Source organism: Centruroides vittatus, unplaced genomic scaffold (genome assembly GCF_030686945.1).
Source record: "Centruroides vittatus isolate TY-2023 unplaced genomic scaffold, ASM3068694v2 scaffold_2520, whole genome shotgun sequence".
Taxonomy (NCBI): Eukaryota; Metazoa; Arthropoda; class Arachnida; order Scorpiones; family Buthidae; genus Centruroides; species Centruroides vittatus.
In genome coordinates, this window is record NW_027122689.1 from 3318271 (window position 1) to 3336518 (window position 18248).

The 18248-nt window shown below is 30.3% G+C and overlaps 1 protein-coding gene across 4 annotated transcripts in view; it reads left to right on the forward strand.

The window, feature by feature from the left end:
* Positions 1–18248, forward strand: part of LOC136987560 (palmitoyltransferase ZDHHC15B-like) — a 97746-nt gene extending 79498 nt beyond the window's left edge. The window contains exons 10-13 of one of the 4 annotated variants that reach the window (XM_067285306.1): positions 1241–1321; positions 5136–5269; positions 9358–9444; positions 15911–18248. In XM_067285306.1, coding sequence (XP_067141407.1) covers positions 1241–1321; positions 5136–5269; positions 9358–9404 — 262 coding nt within the window. In that variant the 3' untranslated portion in view covers positions 9405–9444; positions 15911–18248. The remainder of the gene's footprint in view (positions 1–1240; positions 1322–5135; positions 5270–9357; positions 9445–15910) is intronic. The other 3 variants (XM_067285307.1, XM_067285308.1, XM_067285309.1) reach the window with 3 other exon arrangements.

The window sequence follows — 18248 nt, forward strand, 5'->3', positions numbered from 1 at the left end:
AAGCTTTAAGAGTGAATACTTTTTTAAAAAAATATCTGATAGGAAATATCGTAGAGTTTATTTATTCTATTTGCACACTTTTCTGATGCTTTTGGGCCGTGTTTCCGTCGTCAACTCTCCGAGTAGGCTATATCCCAAATATGCTAGTTTAGTTAGAATATTTTATTTCATGGAAAGAACTTTAAATTGGATTTTAAGCATACTTTTCTATGAGTAAGTTTATAATGGAGTTCTTATTTGGGGAGATGTCATCTTATTCTTTGAAGCATTACCTTTTGTGAGTTAAATAAATAGAAATAATAAAATTATCTTTTCGTTTCCGTCGGATGAATATAATTTTAATTTTAATTTTTATTAGAATAAAATATCAGTTAAAGAATATTAATATTGAATGTTATTTCCTTGTTAATGTGATAACATCAATTTATTTAGAAGTTTAAACAAAAATTTATTAAATTTTGTACACTGGTGACTCGATATAGCATGCTTCAAATGCGGATAGATCCCGAGTTATCCGGCCTCTTTGGATTCTGCCATTTTTATTTCACCTTTCTGTAGAATACTAAATTAAATTGGCAGTTAACATGCAGTTCAAAATCAGTTCACTCAGTTTGCAATATTTTGTCAGTTACGCTTATACTCACCACTGCATAAACATAGCTTAACTTTTCAGTGTTTCATTACAGAAAAAGCCACAAAATGAATGGTATGGTGTCTGAATGCAGCTTATGTAAGTCGATATACAGTGGCTACCGTGTGATGCAGATTGTTTGTATATTTGTACAGGACATGTGGCAAAATATTCAATTTGGTGAAATTTTTTGGCCCAAAAGACCATGTTGAATCACCAGTGTACATGTTTTTATTAAAATATATATGTAAATTGTAATCTGACACTAGTTTTAAAATAGTTAACATTCATCTCTCTTCATTTATTTGGAAGATAAACCTGTTTCCTGAACAATATCTCAATTTTAAATAAATGTTTAAGTTACTGAAGTCAGTTTTCTATCTAATTCTTAATAAATTTGTGAATAAACATTTAAATTGTCTAAATTAGAAATGTCACATTGTCTTACTCACATAATGAAATTTGACAGTCACCAAATTATCTTACTCTACATGTTGTGTGTTCTCTGCTTATTTTCTTCATTTATTAAGTCTACTGCTTTAAAGAAAGCTTAAATTTCTTGGCCATCAGAAATGCTTTCTGACATGGCTTTTTCCTTCTCGATACCAGTGTGGGTGATGGGATCGTTTATCCTACACGCGCACAACCAGGCAGCACATACAACTCCATGGGCAGCACTGATCCTCCAAGGTTAGCACTAGTTTTTTTTTCATTTTAAAAAGTTATTCAATTAATATAATATTTAATTTCATTTCAATATTTTATTTTTAAAAAGTTTTTTATTTCTTATTTTGTATTTAAAGTGTTCTCTTATAGAATAAATTTTTAAAAATGTTTTTTAATATTTATTTCTGATGGCCACGGGGATTATGAATAGCAATTAGCATGTTTGCTATTTGCATAAGATTAAATGTTTGTAGTGGACTGTTTGTCTTTGACTTGTTCCTGTATCTGGTTATTGTCAAAATCAAATAATTATATATATGATTAAAAGGTATTGCTACGCTGCATCGGTAAACTGGGTGATCGAATGAAAAGTTTATTTGCGAGAAGCAGACTGCGATGCGAGTTGGCCGTGTTTTTTACTTTCTGCTAACGAGCCAATAACACTTAAATCTGGAGCATTTAGTTATTATGGAGTATTATATTTGAAACTCCAAACAATAAACTGCTTTTACTAGCATTTGCTTTAATGAGAAATTTCTCTGGTACTTTTGGACAATCAAGCCCATTGTTGGCACATCTCCCAACAGTAGGCTTGATTGCCTTAAAGTACTTGAGAAATTTATTATTAAACAAACTTCGGTAAAGCAGTTCATTGTTTCTTATATTTTTTAAAGCACTTTTTGCATTAATTTGAAATTCCTCTTGGCATTGCAAGTCTACTCTTTTTGAATAAACTTTTGTTTAATTGTGGTGCATTTTGCTTTATTGATGATTCAAAAGTATTCTGTAGATAAGAATAAGAATATTCAAATACAAATTAAATATTAACAGGACTTATCTATATGGCATTTAATAGTTTGTAAATTTAAAGATAAAGCATCTTAACTCATAAAATCTGAGTGAAATACAACATCCATGTTGGATGAATGACTACTTGCTCAGATGAAAGATAAGTCTTAAACTTTCATTATAATAATAATATTAAATACACCAACAACTGCCGTAAATGATCGGGCTAAATTTTGGATAAATGATTATAGATTAGAAATAAATTGGGCACTAGAGTTAAGCGTTAGGTGCCATCTCTTATTAAAATTAATAATTATAATTAATTTAGTCTTATATATGCCGGAAGAGGAGATCGGACGGAAGGTCCGGGTAGCATAACTGGCAACGCGTCCGTGGAGTTGCGGGTTCGAGCCCCGCTTCGGGCCAATTCTTTTCTTTCGGTTTAATCTAAATTAATTAATTAAATATTATAATTATTAATTTTAATAAGAGATGGTGCCTAAAGCCTAACTCTAGTGCCAAATTTATTTCTAATCTATAATCATTTATCCAAAATTTAGCCCGATCATTTACAGCAGTTGTTGGTGTATTTGCTTATGATATCGGGTTTTGTTTGATGTATGTTTGTATAATAATAATAATTTAATTTTTATCATAATTTACATTGTACAATGTTACAGCAACCAATCAGATTCCAAATCATCTTAACGTCAAATAAATTAGACTCTTAATAAGTTACATTACGGTCAAATGACCGAAGCGGTAGAATCGTCGGTCTGCCACTCTGGGGATTTTGGAATAAAATCTGGACAGAGAATTCTGGAAATTTTTTATTGGTTGTGTATTCCGGATGTGCCAAGCTTTGTCCTCGCTACCTGACGACCCCCATTTTGGATCTGGCTAAATCAACAATGGGTTTGATTTAATAAAAAGGGCCTTTAATACCCACAGGACAGAAATATGAAAAATTAAAAATGGGTTGTCTTGTTTCACTTGTTTATTTTTAAGGAGTCACGAGATGTCAGAATATCCAAAAAAATTTTAGTTTAAATGATTGAAATGATGTATTTCAATAAAGCAGAATGTATCAATTCTACACTATTTCTTCCTAAATTATAAATTTGTGCAGTGAAGAAATCTAAGTTTTATATCTTAACAAGTTACAATGAAAATACAAAATTTCTTCCACAGTTGATCAAGTTTTGGCTCTAGTTAGCATTATTTAAATACTTAATGTCATATATATAAATATTTAAAAAAATATTTTCAATGGATTTATTTTTTAAATTTGCAAAATCTTTCTGTTCAGTGTTCTTTTTTGTGCTGTTGTTGTTGTCAGCATGCTTTCTCACAATTATTCTGTTATGCTAATATTTCTTAACAAGTAAATTAGTACCAGAAAAAACAAATTATATTTAGATTGGGGATATATATCAATGATAATTAAAAATGTATGATGCAATAGTATTAAAGTTTTGATGTTGTATTCTATGTTTTTATAGAAGTAACTTGTATAAGAAAACTTCACTTCTCCAGTCTTGATAATTTATTGGAGATCTTTCTAGTTGTTTGCCATATATCCTACTACTTTCAAACTTTTTGGCTCATTATTGGGGAGTATAAACTTTAGAATAAACTTCATTGTCCATTGGATAGAATATTGTTTACTTTTAAAGCCAAATCTTCCATCAAATACCTCTTTATATATCAAAAAACTTTTGGAAGCTCGGGACTTACGGCAAACAATTGGAACATCTCCAATAAATAGTAGTAATTTTGAAAGACTAGAGATAACAGATTATTACGCATATTATTATTCTGTTGTATTTGATTCTATACAATTAACAATTAATTATAAACCTGTTTGGTATTTAAGAAGTCAAACAGAACTTAAATTCCTTGAGATTTCTAACATCTTGTTTTCGGATCACATTTTTGAATAAGAATTCTGGAAGATCTCCTCCTTAATTTTAAATTTAAACCAAGGAACCGTTACTTTAATATTGGTAATTTAAGTATATAAATCAGAAAATCTGGGTAAATATATAAATAATAAAGATTTCATAAGTCATTTATATAGGTTTTGTATTTACAGTGACAATAAGTAAGTTTATAAAATTTCTCTGTTTTAACAATGCAAAATATTTCATAGTATTATGTAGGAAGTACTTTTTGATGTATTGAAGAAAGAATAAAAGAAAATAGAAGACTCTGTGTCCTCTATCTTTTTAAATTTTATTCTTCTTTATTAAAATTTTTCATATGTTAAATCCTTGAGAGAGAGGTGGAAGTAAAGTGAGTAGAAGCATTTACAATCATTTTGTAACTTACATATTTTCTGTAAAAGTAGAGTTATGAACCTCACTTTAATAGAAATGTATTACAAGTAAAAGACCACCAGGTAACACTTATTTATGTGTTTATCAAGATTTTCTGTTTGTGTACTTATAAATGATAGAATAATAGAGAGAAAGAAATATCATAAAGCAAATAGATATAAAAGAAAGGAGCAAACTGTAACATTAATTTTAGACATTTTCATGAAAAAAAAAAAAAATAGAAATTTGATGGGAGTAAGTCTAAATCTACAGCTGTAAAATGATAAATAGTATAATAAAAATGCATGAACTTGACACCACATTGTAATTTAGAAGTATATTTCATTTCTCATTTGTTTTTAATTGTTGCAAGTGGAGGAGGATGCCATAGAATGGTAGGAAACATTGATTAAAGAATAATTTTGATTCCAAACAGTAGATTGATAAATACTGTCTTTAAAAAAATTTTATAAGCATAAGATTATGCTAGAAAATATTAAATATCTTGCTTTTTGATATGCAGTTTGATTTATAACATTAAAATGAACTGAATTGTTAAATGAGAGTTTGAAAAATTTTGTTAATGACCTTAACACACTGCATATTACATTTCATAAAAAGTGTTATAATGCTTCATTTACAATTAAATATATATAAAATTTTAAAATACATAAATTATGTGAATAAAGGAGGTTATATTTTCACTAATTTTAAAAAATTTTCATATTTAGTAGGGGAGAAGGAATAATTTATCCTCAGTGTAAAAGGGAAGAGGATACCAACGGTCTACTCAATTCTCAAAATCATTGGAGCGAAGGCGCATCCGCATCGGAAGAAGACACGGCATTAAATGAAAACTTGTCGAGTAAGTAATTAAAACTTATTTTCTTGCATTAATTTTAAGAGAATTTAAAAATATCCAAACTTGAACAGAGTATAAAATATACTGAAATTAACAAAACTAAATGCTTGGTGCTTTTGAGATTAATCTTTCGTGTTCGGGAATACTTAAGAACATTTCTATTGCTAAGGGAATATAAGAATAAAAATAAAACAATAAATTTTTAAGGTAGCATTGTTTTTATCCCTGTGCTCCTTTAACAAAAGAATTGTTCTTAAATATTTCTAGAAATGGAGAGTTAAGCAGTAACAAAAGTGCTATATAGCACTTCTCAACCAGTACAATAAAGTTTATTAATTTATTGCTTCGTTATTTTACGAGAATAAAAAACATAGTAAAACCACCGAACACCAGTAGTTAGTCGTGGGTTCTAGCCCGGCCGGCAGACTAGCCGCTCGGAGTTTTCCGGGTTTTTTCACGTTAGTAACACCTAAATAGCGTCCGGTTTACCATAAATATTCTCTGGGAGGCATTTCCCGTCTGCAGATCACCCACGTGTCATGTTGCCATAATCAAATAAAACCAAATAAACATAGAATTGCTTATTGATTTTGAAATGTATTGATGGTAATGCTCTGTATAATAAAAAGTATACAATATTTGTATACTTTTTATTTTGTGTTTGCGGTCTCAGAAGGTTGAGAATCATTATATTAAAATGTTTAATTTTGCTGTCTTTTGCATATTTTATACTCCATTTGAAGTGTATTTTTTCTTTATTAAGAAAGTTTAACTTTATTTTATAAACTTACTAATTATAATAGTAATAATAGAAATCTGTGTTGGGGAAAAAATATAAATGAATATTCCATGAAAGTTTCTAATTTATTATTATAATTTTTTAAAATTTGTTAAATATTACATTGGTGATTTTAATATATATATAATGTATTGGTTAATTTAAAAAATCCAAAAAAAAAAAAAAAACCGTTTACATAACTTAGTATAAACTGAAATACTACCGTATGATTAGATAATTAAATTACATGCAAAGTCATTTCTGCCATAAAACTTTAATTATTAAATAATAATAAATTTTTTAAAGTTACCAATAGATAGCTGTATGTCTGTCTATAATAAATTAATAATTAAAGAATGTATTATAAAACAGAATTGCTCATAAATTTTTATAACTCTAGAAAAATTTTTGTATTTCCTCCTCCTCGCATTTAAAAAGACAAAAATTGATGTTTTGACTTGTAATTGAGTAAGTGATGTGCTTTTATCAGCAAGCAAGTTCAGAGAAATGCTAATGTTCTCAAACCAATTGATTAGCCATCTTTGGATGCAGCAGTTCAAAGATGGCCCATTAATCTGGTCAAAATATTTGTGCTTCTCCAATCTTATCCACTATCATTGCTTGCTTCATTAAATTAACTGTAGTAGCTAATTCAGTTTTATCATATTTATAAACTTTAAATCTGTAGAAAGGCTTAAATTAATAAAAACATTATCAATTTATTAAAATTTATATTTAATTTTAATAAATTAAATGTCTTGACAAAAGTTTCACAGATAAACAACTCCTATTTATAGAAATGTTTGATTTTGTAGAAAAGATGAGAGTATATCGGGGAACGGATTAAAACACGAATTACAATTCATTTGAAGTATCAAAAGATACAGCTTTTAATTGTTTGTTTAATTTAATCTAAAATATATCGTTGTCAGTTTTTATAATATATATATATATATCTTTAGCTTTCGTTTGGTATCGTAACTGCTTTGAAACTTAAAAGATCTGAAAGAAACTAATTATATTTAGAAATGAATTAAAGATTCATTGCTACTACAAAAGTTGTGTGTTTATAAAGTTCTAGTAAATGTATAACAAATCTACATTACTGTTTATTGCAATACACTTTCATTGGTGTGAAATTGGATAATTTCATTTGGTTAATTTGAATTTAGTAGATTGTACTGCAATTCTCAACAGATATTGACATTACATTATTTGCATTAATCTAAAATCTTAAAACTTGGATTAGTCAAACAAGAATACAGTTTATAAATATTGAATTATATATCTTTCTTTTCCTTGTGGAGAATCGGTGCAACACAATACGGTAGAGCATCGTTTATCCGACTCCCAAGCAACCGTCACGTCGGTTAACCGACCGCGTTCTAGTCGGCAAATTCAAATGTCCTCTGGTGATGTGGTGCTACAGTATTTGGCTATGTCTTGGCTACTTTAATATTATTTTTGTTAAATTTTTGTGTGTTTTAGCTGGAAACACTCAAGCTCCCAGAATATATTCTAGGAAACACTGGCTCGACCATGAAAGGGAGACCAGTATTTAAACCGGGCTTAATTTTCTATTTTTTCTTCATTTCTGTATTTATTCTGTGCAAAAAGAAATAATTTAACAACGATTATTATTTTTAAAAAAAATTGTTAGCGTAACGTCGATGAAAATTCAATGCGAAGTAGGTTAATAGAGATATACTAATGTGCTTATTACATGGGATATACTAATATACTAATACACTATACTAATAATGTATTTTTTCATACTTTTCGGTTATCCATTTTTTCAGTTATCCGACCAACCTCGGTCCCCAATTGAGTCGGATAAACAATGCTCTACTGTATATTAATTCACATAGTTCACAGTACAATAGTAAATATTTATTAAAAATATTTACTATTGTACTAAATTTTTTTTCATAAAATTTCTTTTTCTTAAACATACGAATTAAGAATCGTTGTTTGATTTGAACTTTGAGTCCAACTAACAGTTGCTTTTACTATTCATTACAAATGATGTTTTATTACATAACCATGAGAAAGGTAACTTGACTTTGTTAGTCAAATTTTATTGAATATTGCAGTTTTTTTTTTGTTGTAATGAAATTTTTCTGGAACATTGTTGTCCTAGAAATCAACATTCTCATCCTGCTTCAATAAATTTTGTAACATAGGTTGTGATTTGAAATTTTATGGCATTTTTGTTTAACTGTGATGATTCGAAAAAGTACAATACAGTAGAGAGTCGTTAATCCGAACCCCGGTAATTCGAATCGCCGGTTATCCGAACGATTTTCAGTCGGACTGTGTCGTGCCGAATCGAACGTTTTTGATACTAGATTTACTTCTAAAGTATACTTTTCATGTTAAATAAATAAATGTATTCTTCAATAAAATAAATGTATTCTTCAATACATTTATTTTGTTTGTACAAAATAAAAAAATAATTTTCAACGATACAATAACCTCGATTATTATTATAAAAATTTTCATTAGGCTTAAAATCGACGAAAATTCAACACGAAGTGACACGCACTGGAGAAAAATTTGAACGTCGGACAGGTTAATATATTTTTTCGTACGTAATCGGTTATCCGAACAAATCACTAATCCGAACAACCCCAGTTCCCAATTGATTCGGATTAACGACTCTCTACTGTATATCATTCTTGTTTGTGTAAAGTTGCATTGTTTTTTGAATTGTTACTTTTTTAGACATTTTTGATAATTCGGACTTTGAAAAATTTATTTAATATTTCCTGGATCCCTTGGAATTTGAATTAAACAGAATTCATTGTGCTTAATCAAGAACATAAAAGGGAGGAAGTGCATTATGCTGGTAATTGATGTCACATCATTTTATTTCAAACATTTACATAAATTATTTAAAATTGTTAGTTGTTAAAAACACGGCCACACAAAATGTGTAAAGACATAACACAGACTTACGGATTGATTTTGAATGCAAAATTCAAATATTTTACTATTTGCTATAAATTTTATACTTTGAAACAAATTATGTTCAAAGTTTATCTGTGAAGAATTTAATTCTAAAGATACATATTAAAACCCAAAACACTCAGGTAATTCCGAAATCATTATCAGAAGAACTAGTGATTCGACGTGTTGAAACGAAGTTAAAAGACCGTTAATGACGTTGATAGTCATTCAAATATTTATAATTTTTAGTTCAAAATAAATCCTTTTTTAATTGCACATAGAAAAATTTACGAGCTATACTTTTTAATAATTTATTCTTTCCTTTCCTTTTTTCTTTTTTTCTTACTTTTGCATTTCCTTTCAGTTTCAAGATCAAGTATTGCATCAGATGTCAAACTTGTCAGTCAATAAACATCATTAATTTACAAGTTTCTTTCTTCTCTTAATTCATGTATGTGACAATTTTACTTTTAAATTATTAAATTTTCTACTCGTTCTATCTTAAACAAGAGTTTCTTAGAAAATACGTAAAATTTTAACGTTAGAAATTTTCTATATTTTCTATTAACCCTTAAGAAGGCCAACATTACTTTGAAACTAACTAGTGTGTAACAAACTGGGTTTACTTTGTTATTAGCATTACCAATTTTACTAGTCATGAAAATACATAATTATATATTTTTTTTCATTTCAAAAATTTTTATTAAAGATAAAAATTACAATGTTATCATTGTAAAATAAAATTTTAGACTGTAGTTTGTCAAATAACACTATGTATAAATTCCAAATATTGTTGTAAACAAATTGAAAGTAAAGACTGGTTTATAGTCCAACTCCAGTGTAAAACTTGAAGATCACTAGATGCTGCTAAGATTTTAAAATCAAAATCGGTGCAGCTTCTAACTCAATATGACATCTCTTTGGCATTAAACTTCAAAGTTGAATATTGTTTAACATTGAGTCATATACTAGACTAGAACTTACTGGGAAGTAGATGAAAGTAATGAAATTAAATTGCAGTTTAATTGAGACTTCTTCATCTTTCATGAAATGTCCAAATTAGATATCAAATATGTTACAATGAAAACTAATAGAACCGAGATTGTGGAAGTGTCAAATTTTGTATAGTTTGGCATTTAACAACAGTGGAACTTCAATTTAAGAAAGAAAAGAAAAACTGTGAATTACAGTATCTTAGCTCAGTTCTACAGGACTATAAATCAGCCTTTTAGATATTATTACTCTAAAAGAAATTTACAATACAAAACAATGAGAAGAATTTTAATTTTTATTTTTTATATAACTTTTATAGGAATTCATTATTTATCATCACTCTTTAGTGTAAATACAAAGTGTGATGATAAATAATGAATTCCTATAAAAGTTATGTAAATTAAAGATATCACGAAAGGTAAGAAAACTTGGCATCATCATTTTAAGTAAATAAATTGCTGCTAATTTCACAAAGCCAAATTTTGTAAAACATTTTTTATTCTAAACATCTTGCATTTAAGTTTATTGCTAAGCGATTGCCAGATTACATTGGACAATATTAATTTTGCTATTAATTAATTTAGACTGTTCGAAGAAAAGAATTGGCCCAAAGCGAGACTCAAATCCACAAACTCCCATGCTTCGTGTGGGAGTTGCAGGTTCAAGTCCCAAAGCAGGATTTTAAGATTAAATCCTGCTTTGGGCCAATTCTTTTTTCCCAGAACCTTTTAAATTAATTATTAAATTTATCAAGAGATGGCACCAATGCCTAACACTAGGCCAAATTACTTGACATTTAATTATTAATAGTAGCATTAATATAGCCCAATATAATCCAACAATTGTTTGGCATTAATCTTAAAATTGGGTTAATCAATGTTTATATTCTAATAGTATAGAATAATATAACAAAACATTCTAGCGGTAATTTATTTATTTACAAATTAAGGATACTTTGGAGTAAAAATAAATGAATGTAATATATTTTTCATTACATTGCTGCTATGCCAACTTAAGGGTTAAAATTTAAGAAATAGAAAAAAGCTACAGTAATAATTACAAAACACATTTTAGTAAAATTACAAATAGATTAATAGTAATGTAAATACTTACCTGTATTAATTTTTTTTAAAGTAATGATACATGTTTATGATTATTTAGGATAATTATTAAATGTTATCCTAATATTATTCAAGTAATAGTATTTATTTTATCTTAGAGTGTATTCTATTAATAGAATTTATATTTTTTAGTACTACTAGAAAATAAATAAATACCATTTCAGCTATTAAGTAACATTGCTGTAAATTTTTATTGAACTATTTCTTGGATTTCAAAGTAATGTGCATGTTGACTTATGTGTGATTTATTATGCACTAGCATCCGATTTGGCACCAGAAGGGATGCAAAAAGGCATTGTGCAAGTGTCAAAAAAATTATTACATGAAATTGAAATGATGGGAGAAAATTTCTATGTATTAAAAACAGATGGTAGTTTGATTGAAAGAAGCATGAAATCAATTGAAAGTGTATAATTAATTATTTTTTGTATAAGAATCATTTCAAAATAATAATCTATTTTAATGGAGATAAAACTCAAAAAAATGTACAAATTGCTTATAATAATGCTTATCATCATGGGTGCCCTTGAAAAGAACTTTGTCATCACAAGGATTATTGTGTCCGGCAGTAAAAATAAAAATGCTTTCGTGCTAATAATGGAACATCAAATGAATAAATACATTTAAAATAAACTGAATTTAAATAAACAGTAAAATAAAACTGATATATTGTGAACTTTATACAAAAACTATTTGTGTGTTATTTCTGAGGCATAACTAAGGAGTGTGCTTCTCAACAATTAATAACATTTATCACAATTAGATTTGGATATTATTAATATTTTTCTGCATTTATTTTATATAAAAATTTATTTCTCAAGTTTCCACATTTTTAAAATGTAATACTTTATGAATCTAGTTTCTGTAGTTTGGATCTGCTTTACTAAATTTAAATAATAAAGTATTCAGTAAGACCGGGTTCCGGTAGAGAAACTTCACTGATTTCGGTGTTAAACTATTTCTTTTTTATTATCACTAGCACTTTCGACGAGTTTATAATCGTCGTCTTCAGGTGAAACGAATTATTTTAAAAACGAACGTGCAGAATGTTCTAAGAGAACAGAATTTTTGAATTCAAAAACAGGCATCCGGTAATTCCGTTACAAACGTGCAAAAAGATGTTGGCATGTTCAAATTCTTTAATCTACGGTGCGGGCGGCGCATGCGTGGAATTGACACAGCGATGGCAATACGATGTTAGGCGCGTTTCATTGTTTAAGCGCCGATATAATGCTACCCACGCTCCGGGTAGATCTAGAGTGGGGACATTGCATGCTTCCGTAGTAGCTGTGAGTAGCGCTTCCCAGATGAGTACAAGCCTTCGATTGTTGCAACATTTTATTATTTCCGTTCTGGACCACAGGGGGTTGTAGCCTTGCTCGAGAACTTTTTTAGCGAGCTCTGTAGTATATTTTCCCTTGGCTACATCATCCTGATGCTCTGCTAGATGGGAGGCGAGCATTCTTGTTGTTGCTCCTATATATCTTGTGCTAGCTCCTGTTTCCGGATTTTCTAGGTGTATTGCATAGACTCCTGATTTTTCTAAAGTGGTTAGCTTGTCACGATCATTACAGATGCACCTACGTAGGTTTGGTAGAGGGGTTATAGGTAGATTGTAGTTGTACCGCCGAAAGATACGACTGATGCGTATAGAGGGTGGTCCAAGATACGGCAACGGAATCTGGAACGTGGATGTTTTTTCTTTTTTGTGCAGCTTGGTACGTGGGAATAGGGACTCCTTTACCCTGCGGAGTACATGCTCATATTTGCCACGCGTGAATCCTGCACGAAATACCGCCACTCTGACGATGTCTAATTCACTTTTTATTGCTATCTGCGTCGACGGAAGTAATAGCGCCCTTCTAACAAGTGCAGCAATGGCGGCATTGATATATCTCGACGGTTGGAAAGCATCTGCTGGGATAATAGACGGTAACTCGTTAGATTTGTGATGAACTGCAAACTGCGGCCCCTCAACCGACTTTTTTATGCACAAATCCAAGAATGTTATTGATTCATCCTGCTCTTTCTCCCAAGTGAAACTGATCGTGGGGTATATGCTTGCTAGTTGCTGCACAAATTTGAAAAATTCCTCCTCTGTATTCTCCCATATTATTAAGATATCGTCGACATAGCGCAGATACAGTGACGGATAACCGATGGCAAGAGGGGAGTGGAAGACTCTACGCTCGATTTCTCTCATAATGAGCTCAGCTAAGACTGCAGATAGCAGGGAGCCCATAGGAACTCCTCGCTTTTGCAAGTAGATGTTCTTGTTGAAAAGGAAATAGTTGTGCTCGGTGATGAAAGTTAGGGCGTCACGTATGTCTAGCACCTGTTGTATGTTAAAACCTTTTCTGATGATCAAGGCGTTGGCAAGCATTACGGCCTCGAAAACAGGCACAGATGGGTATAATGACACCACATCCAATTTGTAGAAAGTATAAGGAGCATTGGTGCGTTCTACTTATGCTGGAAACAATGGCGGACTTGGCTGCCACAGATGATGGGGTAACGTACGGTGAATCCGGAAGAAGTTCACGCAAGAACTTTGCGAGTGCCTTTTCTAGGTAATATGTAGGATGCGATCTCTTATTTACCAGTGGAAGTAACGGCCAGTTTGTTTTGTGCGTTTTTGGTTGGAAAAATAGTCTAGGGCATGCTACGTTTGCGGGAGGATCGAGGCACCCAGTTATGGTCGAGGCTACTCCTGGTAATGCTATTATTTTTCTTGCTCTTCGCAGTACTGTTGGCGTCGGGTCGTCACTTATTACCTGCGAGTGTGATTGCGATAGGAACTCATCGGCTCTAGTAATAAAATCATCCTCCCTGCACAGAACGAATCGTTTGTCCTTGTCAGAAATTAATAGCCTCAAGTCGTTCCTAGCTAGGAATGCGTTACTACTTTTTGGTTCACGTAACGCTTAGGCGCACCAGATATTTGCTTCATCGCCACAAGTTTCGTGACGATTTCTAACTCCATTTGTGGGTGCGTGGTTGCTGTCTGGCAGGACGCATCTACAATTCTTTAAAACATGTGACTCTTCTACGCTATATGTTCAACTAGGAAAAATACAGAGTATAGCATCTAATTCTACGCAGGTGATAAGAAAGAAGTTGAGAAAAAACTACAGTGGTTAATGTGCTCATCATGCACACAAGAAAGGGTGCTAGCAACCACTCCATATTACAATTATGCAGAAGAGGATGTGCCTGTCGAAGTGCACGACGTCCTACAAAGGGGACCCAAGTACATCCCCCCCAAAAAAAAACACCGACCTTAACCATTTAGTGCCAGCTGCTTTAGCAGCATTGAAGTCCTGCCAGACAGCAACCACGCACCCACAAATGGAGTTAGAAATCGTCACGAAACTTGTGGCTTCTTCTTCTGTGGGAAACTTCTGTTCTTCGTTATCTGCGTATTCATTGCATAGATATTTTATCATTTTGATATTTCTACTATTCAAATGCAAGTTTTTAAACAAATATATTGTTTTCTTCTTCCATCTATTTGGTCTGTTTCCAATTTTATGCTTGAATTATTTGATTTTATGAGGTGGTGTGTATGATTAATAGCTCGGATTTGTTAGTTCAGTAGAGTAAAAGTAAACTTATTAGCAAACAAGACCATCACTTACTGCATTAGATCTAGTGTTATTATTTACCTAATTGCTGTTTGCAGCAATTAGCTAAATAATAATAATAATAATAATAATAATAATGTATTTATAAATTTATTATTAAAATACAGGACCAGGAAATTTTTGGCATTTAGTCAGATGGTGTCACCATATCTTTAAGTTAAATTAGAATTATTAAACTCTGATAACATGTAATTGCATGGTATATGAACATTAAATGTGCATCTTGGTGCAATCAGTTTCTAAGTTTATGATAATTAGAATAATTTTCTCTTCTTATTGATAATTTTAATAATAATAATAATAATAATAGATTAATTAATCAAATTTAGAGAAATCTGGTAAAAGAATCTGAACAGGGTTAGTTTTACATTGGCATCCACAGAAAATATACTGCATGAGGACTACGTGAAAATATTGGCTGCACATGTGTATGAGACTATGGAAAACAATTTGCAGCCATACTTGTGTGAAAATGTAGTAAAGATCATTTACAAATAGCATTCACATTCCTTTACAATTAATTAATTTTCCAGGCTTTTTTAAATTGAATAAATTAATCTACTAAATTAATTATTATTTATTTTGTTTATACAAATGTTATAGTTGTTAAATAATTATAAAAAAAATGGTGTTTTGGCTGCTTAGGGTGGTGTTTGAAATCGAATCTCATAGCTCAGTAGAGGCAGATTCGGGTTTTTAGTTTTAACAAAATATACAAATAATAGTATTATTATTTTGGAAAATCGTTCATCAGTGTAATTAGGTAGTAACAGTAATTTAAAAATCTGCGACAACCAGAAATCAATGGTAATAAAGATGGCGATTGGGGTTGGAGCCTGGATCAAAGTCTCAGAGGTTTCTAAAGTCTCCGTCTGTTTCCATTTGTGGTACGACCAAACTCGTGATGGGTATAAAAAAGGTGCCCTCTTAGTGCCACAGACACGGAAGAATTAAATTATAGAAAAGGTTTTATTTTAATTTCACGAATGTTTGTCTTCAATTTATAAATTCCTTATTCCTATCATTTTGATCCAGAGCTTTACTGCCAGTCTTAACCGAGGCTCCCTCTCGAGCTGTTAGATTTCATTTTGACTGTACCACCCTTCAGCATGTTGCTTAAATTTACCAATTGCAAATTAATTTGGAGTTTTTCTTTCAGATGTAAGCAAACATCAAGGACATGTAATATAAACAAATTCATAAAAGTACTTCGATTAAAGCCTAATAATATTCAAATGTAATTGAGAAGAAGTAATAATTTTGTCACATCCTTAAATTATATTTTTTAAATTTTAGTTTCTAATCATTTTTTATTCGATAATCTGCCAACGATGATAAATATTTATGCCGTTAACATATTTGTAACGATGTAAAACGATTTTATTCGGCATACTTTAATTCTGCCGGATTATATTGCATCGACGGAGAGTCAAATTTTTAGCGAAAGCCAAAATATAGTTTTAACTATTAAAAATATAAAATAAACTATATTCTGATTCTACTATACTGTGATATGAAAAATAAAATTCGATATTAAAAAAATAGTGTAACGATATGTACAAATCGCAAAACATTTTGTGCAGCCTGAAAAAGTGCATACGTGGGTTCGAAGGGCTACACGGGACCACAACGTTGCAATTTTATCAATATCTGCAAAGGAATATCTACGACCGAATATTCTTTCTAAGCAGTCGAATTTATTATTAGAATAAATGCTATTAAATACTCTTAGATTTAAGGTTTTTTTTGTTATCCACACCACGATACTCTGAGCATGGCATCCTTCGGAACTAAGTTCGACTCGTCAGATAATGTTTTTGGTAATATATGAAACTAAAATATTTAATCAAAAATCCGAAAATGCTTTTATTTCCAGTGTCAAACCTTCTTCACTTAAATACAATTCAAAAAGATGGGCTGTCGTGAAATTTAATGGTGCTATTGATAAATGAAGAGTATCTGAAAAAATATTTTTACTATAATTTGTTTTAGCGACGAATCAAAATGTTTATTTTAAATTGTATAAAAAGATGAATCCTAATTATGCTGTTTTTAAAAAATTATTTATCTTCAGTTTAATGTTTTAAACTGAAAAATGACACTGTGGTGTTATCACTTCGGCAAATTTGCTGGAGATAAAAATAAAAATAATTCTTAGGTTATTCCTACCACATTTTGAATTATTGCACCATATTTGTTTGAAAATTCAAAAATTAATTAGTTCCTCTTGTGTAAATATTACATTTGTGTATTAAAAATGAAATTTTCTATTAAAAGATGATTTTACTCTGTTCACAGTACGTCTACTTTTCTGATCAGTTTTCTGTAGTTTGAAGACTTTCCGAATGAAAGTATATGATAATATTGGGGGCCGAACTTAAGTTGTGCGGGGCCACGGGCAAAATTCTTTGGCAGATGCCCCCTAAAATATTTTTTGTCGTGCATAAATAGAAAAAAATTCATTTTTTAAAAGACATTTTGTAATTTGGAAAATATATATTGTATTTTTCATTTCGTTTTTTTTCCTTTGGTTTTTTAATTGCAAGGCCCCTGATGGCACGGGGCTCCAGGCCAGTGTCCCCATTTGCCCATGCCTCTGTGTGACCCTGATAATGTTTCCCAATAGTCTCTAATTGGCATAATCTTTGCTATGTTTCTAAATATAAAGGTTCAGTTTTTACTTTACTCCATCTGTCTCTAATATAAAAATTAAATTTTTGCAATTAAAGTAGCCTTCTAAATAGTAAAAAACAAAAATACAAAGATTTTGAAGTGAATAATTTTATCTTTTGTTCATAAAATTAAAGATGAAATTGTACAGTACATTTAATTCAAAACATTACCTTTTGAAATCTATTTGTTTGAAGAAGGTTTATTATATTAAATCTAAAAGTATGTGTAAGTCTATCTAGATTTTTTAAAAGTTATATATTATACATTTTTTAATTGTTTAATGAAATTCCATTTGTTAAGTATATAATTTTGTGTTGTGACTTAAAATACAAAGCGTCTCATTTTGTATTACGAGAAGTATTTTTTATTTTGCCGTAAATTGCAACGACACTAGAGAAAGATCGATTCGTCGTATGCAAAATTATTTTCTGTCCATGTATATAATTCGATTTGTGAATCAAAATAGTTTTTGGTATGTAGCGCAGTAGCATTTTTTGTGTGTGATTTGCTTTTTTGTTTTTCTTTTGGGGGAAGAAAACGTCACGATGACTCGTGCTTGTCGAATGCTCACCAGGCTGTTACGTCTGCAAAACAACTTAACGTCACTGGAAACTTAACGACTTACCTCATTATTGCTTAATGATGAATTACCTTTTATCGATAATTTTAAATGATTCCGTTGAAAACGACATCCGTAAGCTTAGTCATAGTCGATGCAATTGTAATCACTGTATACAAATTACATAACTTTTCGTAAAATTATGTAATTTGTCTGGGCACAATGTGAATGTTGTAAATATCAATAAATTTATTTAAATCTCTTA